Raw genomic sequence first — 13,417 nt, forward strand, 5'->3', positions numbered from 1 at the left:
GTAGTAGTTGTAGTTTTGGTTTATCAACAATGATAGCAAAGCAGCAAATTACACAAAATAAGTACAGCATAAATGTCAGATAGGTCGGAACACTCTATTTAACTGTATACTGTTAAAGTACATTTACAGCAGAAAATGACAACTCCACAAGTTTGAAGATTTTTCATTTTTATGCTTTGAAATCAACTGCCATTTGGAATTTGTGTGGATTTTGTGACGAATGTGTGTCAGTTCAATTCAGTTCAATTCAATTTTATTTATACAGCCCATTATCACAAATCACAATTTGCCTCAGAGGGCTTTACAGCATATGACATCCCTCTGTCCTTGGACCATCTCAGTGACTAAGAAACCTCAGAAAGAGCGAATTAGGAGGGAAGCGCCCTTTTCCGGGATGGACATGTAAAGTGCTCACTTCACGTTCAGCGTGAACACACTGTTAGACTACAAAAATTGAATAATCTATTGTTTGTGCTTGAAAGAAAGCAAAAGATTTGCTTTTTGTGAAATGTCATAGAGCAGAACTCACCTAAATTGAGTGCACCTAGCTTTTGATCTGCAGAATAGCTCACCAACATTTTAACTGCAATTATCTGGGAGCTAGACGTCTGGTGAAACTTAATTGTTTTCTGACAATGTAGTATATAAGCAAGTTTGTCAGTGTAAATGTTTTACTGTTTTAATTGTTACTTGTATAATATTCACCAGTGTTTTGCTGTAAAGGCTTTTACAGGACACGAGCAGCTTGTCTTCTTTCTAACATGAACATAATGCTGTAGCTGACAGCCATTTACATCAAACAGCAGCATTTTAAAGGCGTTGTGTTTGCTGTTTTAGGGGATATCATGAATTTAATATGAGACCATTCAAATAAGTGTTATGTTTGAAGAGTTGCTGTATTGTTTTTTTTTTTTGTATGGGCTACAGAAACAAAATTTGATTGAGAAACATTTCTAAAAAGTTTCCAAACATCATACATTTCAGAAAGGTGTGTGACAGTCTGACTGTTTAACTGTGGAAATGACCACATAACATTAATAATGTTACCAAAATATGGAAATTCCCAAATTCTTTCAAACTTATTCTCTAACTTATCACAAGAGTTAAACCTTTAAGAATTTTAAATATTTAGATACAAAAAAGACAGAATAACAAGTACACCTAAAAGCAAAAGTATGACTCAAAAAAGGAAAAACTTGTACACAGAAATTCAATGATATCTGTTCTCTATTACATGAACCAACATGAGCCAATATGGAAAAACTCAAATGAAAACAAAACATCACTGTAGTCTAGACAACGCTCTGCATTTAATTTGAAAAAAAAACAAAAGAAAAAGACTGTCAAAATGTATTGTTTCAATTATCATAGCAGAGAATGGCAGGAGCAGTGGACTCAAACACAATGAGTAACATTTTGCAGCATCAGTGCAGAGAACATGGTTCACCATCATACAAATTTTGCACATTTGTGATGATATGTACTAACCTTAATTATTACTCTAAGCAGACAAAATTTGTATGTATATTGGTGACAATGTTAACCACTTTGGAAGACCCCATGTGCAAGTATAGCTCATGATATTAATGGCTCTCTGGGTTACCGAATGAAACTAAATGAATTTGAATCTGTATAACCGATGAGCCAGTTCAACTTTTTTTAATTTAAATGTGTGCCTTGCATTTAATAATCCAGCTCCTCCTATTGGGTAATGTGCAGTGCAGTTATGCTGACTGTTACTGCATTGGTTGTATGAAGTTACACTTTGATAACCATGGGGGGGTGATGCTCTGAGGATACCTTGATCCTCTGGTGCAGATGAGTGAAAGCACAAAAAAAAAGGCAAGCAAATGCAAACTAACCTAGCCCACCTGCATGGCTAGTTTCACACTCCTCCAGGTCTTCATCATCACTCGAACACTCTGCAGATGAGACAATGTCATCTGCCGTATGCTTTATGAGTAGAAGGTCGGTCATCAGAGGTCACAGACACAGCAAAGATACCCCAAACACCAACAAAAAAACAAAGAAGACAAAGAAAGACAAGGGGAAACATACACAAGTTAGAAGGTGAGCATGAAACCTTGTAAACAGTAGTTAAAGTTAAGTAAAAGCTTTAAACTTTTCATTTATTCATGTTCTTTATCAGTGCTTTCTCCTGCATCTCACAGTCTCCCTTATTTGATGTGAGTTCGCTCAGTTGTCATAGAGAACGCTCAATTGTTGAGACGTGACCAAATTATTCAACACGTTTTCATCCCCACTCGTCACATGTTGCCGCTTTGCAGTGGACTTCTGCATCTACATATTATGTTTTAGGTATCCTACTGTATCTGCTGTTTATATTCCAGGATGTCGCTACCATGATGTTAACAAATGCTCATGGTGGGATGACACATCACATTGAGACGGATAGTGAACACCGGACTTCCTCATGACAGTTCAGGGTTTGTTGGATCCATCCAACTCGCCTTCCACCCACCTAATAGGTGCTGAAGCCCCTGTATTATATTGTTACTGGCAGCATTTCAACCTGACACCTGCGTGCAGTGTTTCATGTGGATACGACCACTGCCCTCTGGCCATCCACTGGCATATAATCACACTACAACTGGTTCTGTCAGGCTGCATTCTCACCTGACGCTGTCCAGTGGCATTTAATGTGCACTTTCTTATTGATCAATTGTGATAACAATAAAATATATATTTTTTAAAATAATATTTTCCTCTTTAAACTTCAAAGTCAAAATCTTTAGGGAAAAAAGATTTCCAGTTTGTGTATGTATCAATAAATAAATTAAAATGCTGATTTTTTTTAATTTCCCATTTAATTTCCCCCTTTATTTATCAATTTATTCATTTTAATATTTATTTGCTTATTTATATATTATTTTCCACTTTGCACATTAATTGCCCAATTTATTTAATTTCAAATTTTATTTTCCATTTTACATATTTATTTATTCATTTTAAAATGTATTCATATTTCTGTAATTATGTATTATTCTCCCTGTTTGCTTTTCCCTCCAAAAGGGTGTTGAAATGTAGAAATATTACTTTTCTTAACATTTTGTGGGTTTCTATTGTGTATTGATTAGTCTAAAAGGCTGAAAGTCGCTATATCCTCATTCCTTGAGAGTTTAAGTGTGCTGTTCACTGAAATTTTACAAATGCCCAAGCCTGGCTCACATCCCATTTTTCTAAGCTAAAAAGCATCTGACTATCTCTTTAAAAATATTAAAAATAACAACACTACAGACCTCACTACCCTGATTACCTCTGACCCAGCTGACTCTGTGAATCAAACCATTATTGTCTCTCCTCTCCCTTCGCAGTCATTGCCTCCCGGAAAACTTACAGTCTCGTTTGCCCAGACCACTCCCTGGTTCATTGCTGACTAGGGATGTAACGATGCATCGTGAGGCCGTTAAAAATTGATAAAAAATATGTTGAGATTCAAATTGGTGAGATGAAAAATGAACCGCAATACTCTTTTTGAACAGCAGAGGGCAGAATTTACTTTTGACTTTGCTTGACCGACGTTCCACGTCACTACGTATTCAACGTCCGCTCCGCGATAGGTGATATCGAAAGAGAAGATGCACCGGAAGATGCGCAGAGAAATATTGCAAGAGAGTGTTGAACTGCATAAAGCGTACAACTAACATGATGCAGCATGTGAGCCGGCATCATAGTGAGGAGCTCCGGTCAGCCCTGCATACACATGTTCCTCTTTAACAGCAACTACATGGCCAAACCACAGTGACAAGCTGCAATCCCGCTCACCCAAATGAATACAAGTGCCAAAGAAACACGAGTCACCCAGGAGTGGGAAATCACCAACTCAGTTCTTCAAACTCGCCTTCTCTGCTTTCCCCTCTAGCAAAAGCATACCTTTACACAGCAGCCACCTCTGTCCCAAGTGAAAGGTGTTTTTTTTTGTTTTTTTTTTTTTAACAGCAGGGGATATTGTGAATGTCCAGAAATGCATTCACTGTATAGTTTGTGATTAGTATCTATTTATTTATGTTTTATTCCCACGGCCACTGAACTTACAGCTGAAAGAGCAAGTCGGCCTTTCAGTCAGCTTGCGTGTGTGTGTATCTGTGTTTGTGTGCATTGTCTTGTCCATGCAACATCACAGACAGGCAGGAGAACAGGTAAACAGTAGACAGTGGCAGAAGTAGATGTCTTTGAAAACTTTTCAGTGGTTTCTTCTTGTTATTTATCTTTTGCTTATTATGTCCACTTTTCAAACTCGGCGCAGATGTATCTGGATCGGTGGTTTTTCGCTGCATCAGAGGACACAGACCGTAATGAGTGACGGTGCATCATTGCATCTCGCCAGTTAGGGGCTGATATTACCATTTCACCTGCGTACTGTGTTCCCATAGATGCTGGAGTCGGAGGCGATAAAAACATGGATGGTGAAGTCTGGATACAGCCATTGGGGTGGGGCCTCGGTCGGCGGAGCGACCGACTTCCAGTTTAGCGCCTCGGCTAGCTTGAATGGCGGTCTAAAAATAGAACTGGATGATTTGCATCTAGACAGGGATAGAAGACTTGGCGGGTTTTGGCACTCACAAAAAATGATTTACTGATTTACAGATGTCTCTTTCCCCATGTTAGTCGATGGGGAAAAGTCTTTCTGGGCCAGTGTCATCATGTGACTGACTCAAACAGTGTAATTCCACTTTCGGCCACTATGTAAATTTTGCATCGACACATCGCACACTTCCTGGGGGTTTAGGATGAGGCAGACAAAGCTCTTTTTCCGGGTTTAGAAATATATAAAATACCCGGATCTACTAGCACATAGAGTATGTGTAGTAAAGATTAAAGGCAACCAAACGCGGCCAGGTGCGGCCGAGCGGGTTACTTTTGCCGGCGGAGCAACTGACTTCCGGATGAGTGCCTCGACTAGCCTGAATGGTGGTCTAAAAAATGTCAATTTTTAGGATAAAAAGCAAGAAAGTGTGTGTAGGGCAGGCTGGAACACGTCTGGACACAACTTGTGTGCACATGAAACGCAAAAGGATGGCCTCAGGTTGAAACATTGCCAACAATCACATAATATAAATGGTAAATGGACTGTACTTTTATAGCAATTTTCTAGTCTTTTCGACCACTAAAAGCACTTTCACGGGAGCAATTTGGGGTTCAGTATCTTGCCCGAGGATACTTTGACATGTTGACCGCAGGAGCTGAGAATCTAACTGCTGACCATCTGATTAGAAGACGATCCACTCCACCTCTGAGCCACAGCTGCTCCAAAAAGGAGCACAAGGATGGCTATAGGGTCGGTGGGAGGCGAGGTGGATGGGTCAAATCTGGACTTTGATGCGAGAGTTCAGTGTTTGCTTTCCATCTGAATGTGATGGGGATTTTTCTACACCTTACCATGTGCCTCCCTCCCCTAATCCTATGTGTTAGTTGCCATGTGCTGTTGTTGAGTAAATATAGTTAAGTGCAGCATCATCCCATGTGTTTGTGTTAACATCACAGTAGCGGCATTCTGGAACATAAACAGATGCAGAAAGATACTTAAAACATAATATTCAGACGCAAAAGTCCACTGACAAAGCTGCAATATCTGATGACTTGGGATGTGTTGAGAGAAAAGAAAAAAAAACACAATGTGTGTAACAAGTAGTGTAAACTGACATGTCATCCCCGAGCGTCTAATACTTACACTGCAGATGTACCAGAGCATCATAGCTTGCCGTAAACGACCACTGACTAAGAATCAGTATCTGATGAGTCAGAGAGTGAGAATTCTTTGGTCCTGTGCACATTAGTATTTATATCTGTGTACAGTTATTATGAAAATGTGTCCATACCTGTACAGTTGAGGAGGATCTGTGTTTTCGTGTGGTGGTGGTTGACATCATGGTTGTAGTCTCAACGAAGGTAGCGGACATCTCAGGAGACATTGCTGTGGTCCTGGCTGAGCCTGCCACACTGGGCACATCCCCTACCAGCCTCACACTTCCATTAATCTTGATGTTGGGATTGCCCTCAGCAGCCATGTTCAGCACCTTGAGGCCATTGTAATAAAGGCCAGAGAGTTGACCTTGAAAGGGTCGGCCGTGATCACTACCACCAATTGCCACTGTTGCTTGAGTGTTGAAAATTGTAAGCTGCCGTCCTACAAGAGACATCCAGATGCAAGATATTTTTAACAGGGAAAAGCACCTTCGCATATACTTTTTTTTAACTTCACTACACATTTACAACAAGACTAAGAGTGTTATTTTTGTGGAATGACCAGCGCAGGCGGTACTTTAACATTTTGGTAACATTTTGGTTCCGCTAACCTAGACATTTTTCTTGATCGTGTGTGGTTTTGATGCCCAGCACATGGTGCGCAGGCGGTAGGAGAAGTGCAACCATGTGGGAAGATCATGCAAATGAGGCTTCCAGTTGTTGGTATTTCAGTGAAAATTAGGTCTTATCCATTAACTATTGTTTATTTCTGGTCAGCATATTTGCACTTTGCACTGCTGAATCAATAAAGCTTTAAGACACGCACATAATCTCTGCGCTGGTTGTTCCACGTGTACGATGCATGTACATTTATAAAAGCATTTCATAATACTACTTTTCATTATATGTTAAATTATTTTACTATTTATTGGTTCATTTATTTACATTTATTTTGGTCATTAGGTAGTTATGAATTTTTAGTCCACATGAAATTTCAAATTAAGTTGCATGCGTTGGTTTACATTTATGTTCATGCTTCTAAGTTTACCTTAAAAACTTTTAAAAAATGAAAAAAATAATTTGGTCAGATAAAGTCAAAAGAAAGACCTACATTAATGTGCTATCTTCACGGTTGAAGTGAGTATCACAGAAAACAAGAACTGAAATCAAATGTTTCATTTCAAACTCAATCACACAAATCATTTAAACCGTCACAGAGAAGTGAGCACACTCTCATTATATTCCAGATGAGGTTTTAACACATCATCAGTTCAGTGAACACAGATAAGCATAAAAACAAATTACCTTTCTCTTGTAGCCACTCCTCTACTGGTCTGGCGTATTTGAAAGGAATTTTCTTATTGGCCATTTGAATGCGTTCAATGTCACTGTTCCCTTTAAAGTTTAAGCAGACATTTATAAAGACATTTATTGATCATCAGCATCATGTCACCGTAAATGTTTCCCTCTAACATTTACAATACGTTTAAATGATTTTAGCTGAAGATTACATTTTTATTAAACTTTTTTTGTGACAGTATAACTAATATTACTATCTTGATGTCTGTATTTATGCACAAAAAAGGATACATAATATTCACGTTAAATTATCAACAACTTTGTAATTGTTAAATACATGAAGCAGATGAAATGTAAACATTACCCCACTCCAAGCATTACAACAGATAATTTTACATTATTTCATAACTTAAAGACATCTAAGCCAGTTTTCCTCTGTTTTTGGTTTGCCTTGTCTCCTTTTCTAAAAATGTATGTGAAACATCAGCACTGTAATGCACAATCATGATTATATGACTATAAATACAAAAGGAAAAAAAAGGAAATAGATATCACAGAAGAATTAAGAGTGATTAAAAATAAATTTAAAAAAGAAAAAGCAGCAAACATTTTTAACCATGATTTCTTTTTTCATTAAAAAATGGCTTAAATTATTTTAAAAGAGTTGCCAATTTAATCATTTAGTGACTAATAGTTCCAGCTTCAATTGTCCATTTTCATAGGTTTTGTGTGCAAACATCTTAATTTAGAAAGAAGCCAGAAACTGAAGCTGTCAAAGAAAAGTAGTGTAGTATAAGCAGAAAGTGGCATGAGAGGAAAAGAGTACCTGAGTAAATATATTTAGTTACAGGTTACACCACTACGCCCAAGCAGACCTGTTGCCAAAAAATAAGTATAAAAATTCTTTCTTTCCTGTCTCCATTCATCTTTTAAACACTAACAGCAGAGGGAGGTAACTGCTTTGGTTTTCCATTACCTGTGATGATGATGATGACAACGATGATATTGCGACAGTAACAGTACATGTTGTATTGCAGTATGATGATGCTGATGACGATGACATGGCGACAGTAACAGTACACATTGTACTTGTGAGCTGTATTGCAGCATCAGCCTTATGGTGCTGGTCCTGATGCTGCATTATTGTAAATGTGACCTGCTGATGGTGTTGTATATTACACTGGAAATTGTTACGTTATTGGAGATGTTGTCACTTGTAGAATTATTATAGGCTCTATGGAGTTATGGTGGACACTTAGTAATCTGCACCTGTGCAGCTTGAATATAGCAGCTTGTGTATAGGTGTACAGGTTCATGTCAACTGTTGTATGGTTTTGTGTCATACTGTTCGTGCTTTATGTGTTTCTATTATCTTTTTACACTTGCTGGAACACAAAGTGCTCTCTGGGACAAATAATATAATAGAAATGAATTGAAAGAGTCTTACTGTTATAAGTTTGTGGGTATGACTTGACATATGAAATATCCCAGATGTGTAGCCATGCAGTTAAAGGGAGATTTTACCAGCTGTGATGTAATGATACCAAAATTCATGGTACAATATTATCAAATTCGTAGTCATATGATATGATAGTTATCATAATATTTAAAATAAAATAAACAATCTAAGATAAATATGACTACAACAATATCCCTTAACGATAATCTGGATTGTACAGTGTTTACCACTGGTAAAAAAGTTGTTTTTACTTTAAGTATCTCTAATTTTCTCGATAACAAAAAATATGTGCAAAAGTTGCCTTAAATTGTCTTGGACAATGAATGATTCATCTATGTACAATAGCAAAACAAAACAGCCTATAGCAGTCCTTTTTAAAAAAAAATAAATTAATGACAATAAAATTAATCATTTATTAGCTACATACTGAATCCCCTTGTTAAATCTGCAAGCTTTACAAGAAAAATTACCATGCATGGTAGATATTGTCACAGTCCCACAATATTATTACTAGTACATGGTTGCTGCATAATAGCACAAAGTGATGCTTTTGATGTTTTTGTGTTTGTGTCATGTATCCATTTGTAGGACTCCAGAGCGGGATTTGGGGAGAAGGACCTGCAGCAGCACACCATGGCCATGTTTGTCATTTGAAAGGAAGGGGGAGCACGGGAAGAGCTACCTCAAGACATTGGCATTGTCATTGAAGGTGTGGGAGTGTTGATTGCACTGACCTCAGTCACCTTGGCTTGTGCTGTCAGTTTTGACAAATTCTAAAAAACAGCTACACAGCACACTGTCAGAACCTCACAAGAACGAATCACTGTGATGTTAATGTTGGTTTTTCTGTGTTATATCTGTTTACTGCAGTGTGGGCTAATAATTTTCAAGAGCATACCATGGCACTTGCATATATGTAACACACTTTCCTTCCCTCCATTAAGTTATTGGTTTCAATGAGTAGTAAAGTAGTTACCATAAAGAGGCTTGAAATTTGCTTGACTTTGTTTTTTCTTTTTCTGTGAATCATACTACAAATCTGCATAATATTTTCTCAGATATTTGTGAAGGATCTGAATATTTTGAAAATATATTAGTCACAACTTTGCAAAACAAAACTGGAAGAAGGGAATTTTTGGTATTTTTAGTTAGAAAATTACTTAATTTATTGAAAAATTAATCGGTTATTGAAAACGGTGCTACTTAATTTCACTGCCATTAGCACAACTTTTTGTGAAGCATGTAAAAATTGACTGATGGTTTACTTTGTTTACTCACTGTCACATTTTAAGCCAGACTTCAGTTCATTTTTTTAATTGCTTTGCCATTATTTGAAACCTTTGGTTGACATGAACGTGGGAAAATGTCCAATTTGTTTTGGCTCTATTTAAACCCTTTTTTCCCCCTCTCAAATGCACATTTACGCTGTTTAATTGCAGGACATTCACTGTCTCTGGCTGTTAACAAGTGATTCTGTAAAATATATAAATAAATATAAATAAGTTTGCCTCAACTCTCTTTTGCACTTTCATACCAGTTTTATAACACTATGTGTTGAGACTGTTATGTATATTATGCATTTTTGCATGATATCATGTTGCCCTGCCTTCCATAACAGTATTTTGATATACAGTTGAGGACAAAATTATTAGCCCCCCTATGAAATTTTAAGTTTTTTTCAAAATTTTCCCAAGTGCGTTTTTAACAGAGCAGGGGATTTTCAACATAGCACTAGTAAACATACTAGCTTTCTTTAGAAAGCATAAAATAATTTTATTTGCACACAATAACACAATAATTTTAGAAAAAAGACAAATTACAAGGGTCAATATTATCAGCCCCCCTAAGAATGGACCTTTTCATTGAGCCAAAGAACAAGCCATTGTTGTGCAATCATGTGCTTTGACTTTGTAATGCTTACAGCTTGTAATCAGTCAATCAATCAAGTTAAAACTGAGGGTTGTCCAACACTTTACACACAGTATAAAAACTTTAGTAAGGATTTGACCTGTCACTTGAGAAAGCATCATTCCAAAAACAGCAGAAATCACTTTAGACTTGAGAAAAAGAATTGTTGATGCTTACAAAGCAGGAGAAGGATATACAAAGTTATCACAGCGTTTCCAAGTGTCAAGAAGTGGAGTGAGAAGTATCATCAAGAAATTTAAAGAGAGCCACACAGTACAGTCTGGCAGAGGTAGGAAGCAAACGATTTCAAAGACTCTGGCAAGAAAACTAGTGAGAGATCTGTCTAATAACCCTAGAACAATTATCAAAACTCTAGTTAATGACTTAGCCAAGTCAAGAATAGTAGTGTCAAAGAAGACAGTCACTAGAGCCCTGCACAGAAATGGACTGCTAGGATGCAGACCAAGAAAAACTCCACTTTTACAGAAGAGACACCTTCAAACCAGACTGAAGTATGCTAAGGACTATCTGGAGAAAGATTATGCATACTGGAAACGTGTCCTTTGGTCCGATGAGACCAAACTAGAGCTGTTTGGCCATTGAGACGTTGCTTATGTTTGGAGAAAGAAGGGAGAGGCGCATAACCCAAAGAACACCATTCCCACAGTTAAACATGGTGGTGGGAGTATTATACTGTGGGGATGCTTCAGAACTGGGAATCTCGTCAAGGTTGAAGGAATCATTAAGAAATAAGGATATGTGAAGATTTTGAAAGATAACCTCAAGCAGTCAGCAGCAAAACTCTGTCTGGGTCATCGCTTTGTCTTCCAACATGACAACAACCTGAAACATACGTCGCTCCTGGTGAAGAACTACCTCCAAAAGACCAAAGTGAATGTTATTGACTGGCCTGCACAAAGCCCTGACTTGAATCCCACTGAAAATCTGTGGGGTGGCCTGAAGACCAGGGTCCATGCCAGAAGACCATCACATCTGGAGGAGCTTGAGAGATTTGCCAAAGAAGAATGGGCTGGGATTCCTCAGGTGATGTGTCAGAGACTTGTTACAAACTACAACAAACGACTGCATGCTGTTATCCAGCAAAAAGGATAAACAATTGATTATTGGCATCAGGAGGGCTAATAATTTTGACCATGGTAGTTTTTGGTTTTTGTGAAATAATTTTGTTTCTGTGTGTAAATTAAAATGATTCAAGCATACAAAATAAAACTAGGATGTTGGGAAAAGCTGTGTTAAAGACTCCATGATCTGGTTAACAACACTTGTGAAAATTCTGAAAAAATCTTAAAATTTCCTAAGGGGGCTAATACTTTTGTCCTCAAGTGTACATTTAGATGATAAAGTCCATTTCAACCACAAATTTGAGTCTTTTTTTTTTTTTAAAGCAAATAATTGAGTTGTAAATATATTCAATATTGTAAACCTTAAGTTGACTTGCCTGAAGTTTAATTTGTGAAAACTGTTAATTTAAAAGAAATCAAATAGTTAATTTTTTTCTGACTTAAGGCAATAGTATTAATATAACTTGATAATTTTGAGTTGTAAAAACCTAATATATTTTTGTGTTACCAACTGAAGTATTTTAAGTTGAGCCAATGATTTTCTTTTTACAGTGTGGGCCTCAATTGATGAAGAAGATATACTTTTGGGCAGTGAAGACTTACTAAACAAGTGGCATCTGTAAATTATGTGCAACATATGACAATGACAACATCCCTGCCGGCTTAGACCCTCACCAGTATGCTTTCAGAACCAACACATCCACAGAGGATGCCATATCTACTGCTCTTCACTCAGTCTTCACTCACCTGGAGAATAAGAACAGCTATATCAGGATGCTGTTTGTTGACTTCAGCTCAGCATTCAACACAACTGGACTTCCTCACATGCAGACCCCAGAGAGTTCAAATTGGCAGTCACACCTCCTCTACATTAATGCTCGACATCTGAGTGTATTGCTGTGTGCTCAGCCCATTCCTGTTCACACTGTACAGTCATGACTGCACTCCCAGACATCAGGAGAACTCTATTGTGAAGTTGCAGACAACACCACCATCATCGGCTGTATTACAAACGACGATGAGAGTTCATGCCGGGAGGAAATCAACAATCTTGCAGAGTGGTGCACAGAGAACAACCTACTGCTCAACGTCAGTAAAACCAAAGAGGCTGATTGTTGATTCTAGAATGAAGGAGGCAAAGACACACATCCCTGTCTATATCAGTGGAGCTGAGGTACAGCAGGTGAACAGCTATAGCTTCCTTGGAATTACTATCACTGAGAACCTGTCTAGGTCATCGCACATCACCACCCAGGTTAAAAAAGCACAGAAAGCTCTACTCTACTCTACAGAAAGCTCTACTTCCTGCAGAAACTTAGGAAGGCTAAGTTTACTTACTTTGACCTTACATCCTTTTTATAGCCTATATGTATTATTAGTTTTCTTCCCTCTGTTTTTAAAATATGTTGGTATGATATAACTTTTTTTTTACTGGCCTCTCATGTTTTCCATATTAATATGCAGTTCTTTTTTCTTGTTGTTTGATTTCATTTCTAATATTGACATCATGCAATTGCTTTGAATGCAACATTTTAAAGGTGATGTTTTAGTAAGGACTTTCATAGTCTATACAAGGGCTTGCTTTTCAGATTTGCAGTTTTGAAACTGTTGTGTGTATTGTCTTATGTCCCTAGAGGCCAGAAAAAAGATATTGTGAGCTTTCACAAATGCGCACCTGTGGTGACTGCAGCTATAATCACTCTCTTTGTCAAGGTGTGTCACTACACCCTGAAGCAGGTCTAAACTGATACATGTTAGTATACTTTCAATGTTTCTATCCCTATGAATAAAAGGCCTTAAATGGTTTTCAAACCATTCTTAGTGCCTGGACCTGGATCTTTTGTACCACGGTTTTTTGGTTGTGAGTTCCTCCATTTTTATAAATGAACATGTATTCATGTAATGAGGGTATTATAAATTTTAAGAATTATTAGACAATATAGTCACAAAATGTCATGTCACT

At 37.5% G+C, this 13,417-nt stretch overlaps 1 protein-coding gene across 1 annotated transcript in view; it reads right to left on the minus strand.

Moving 5' to 3' along the window:
- The window catches only part of LOC121953201 (neurexin-3a), a 169,730-nt gene that overhangs the window by 24,304 nt on the left and 132,009 nt on the right, over positions 1–13,417 (minus strand). Inside the window, exons 17-19 of the mRNA XM_088087962.1 lie at positions 7,012–7,101; positions 5,841–6,148; positions 1,863–1,953 (exon numbers count right to left, since the gene is read on the minus strand). Of these exons, the coding sequence (XP_087944088.1) occupies positions 1,863–1,953; positions 5,841–6,148; positions 7,012–7,101 (489 nt within the window). The remainder of the gene's footprint in view (positions 1–1,862; positions 1,954–5,840; positions 6,149–7,011; positions 7,102–13,417) is intronic.

The sequence above is a fragment of the Plectropomus leopardus genome, chromosome 14 (assembly GCF_026936395.1).
Source record: "Plectropomus leopardus strain MGB_pleo_1.0 chromosome 14, ASM2693639v1, whole genome shotgun sequence".
In the NCBI taxonomy this organism is placed as follows: Eukaryota; Metazoa; Chordata; class Actinopteri; order Perciformes; family Serranidae; genus Plectropomus; species Plectropomus leopardus.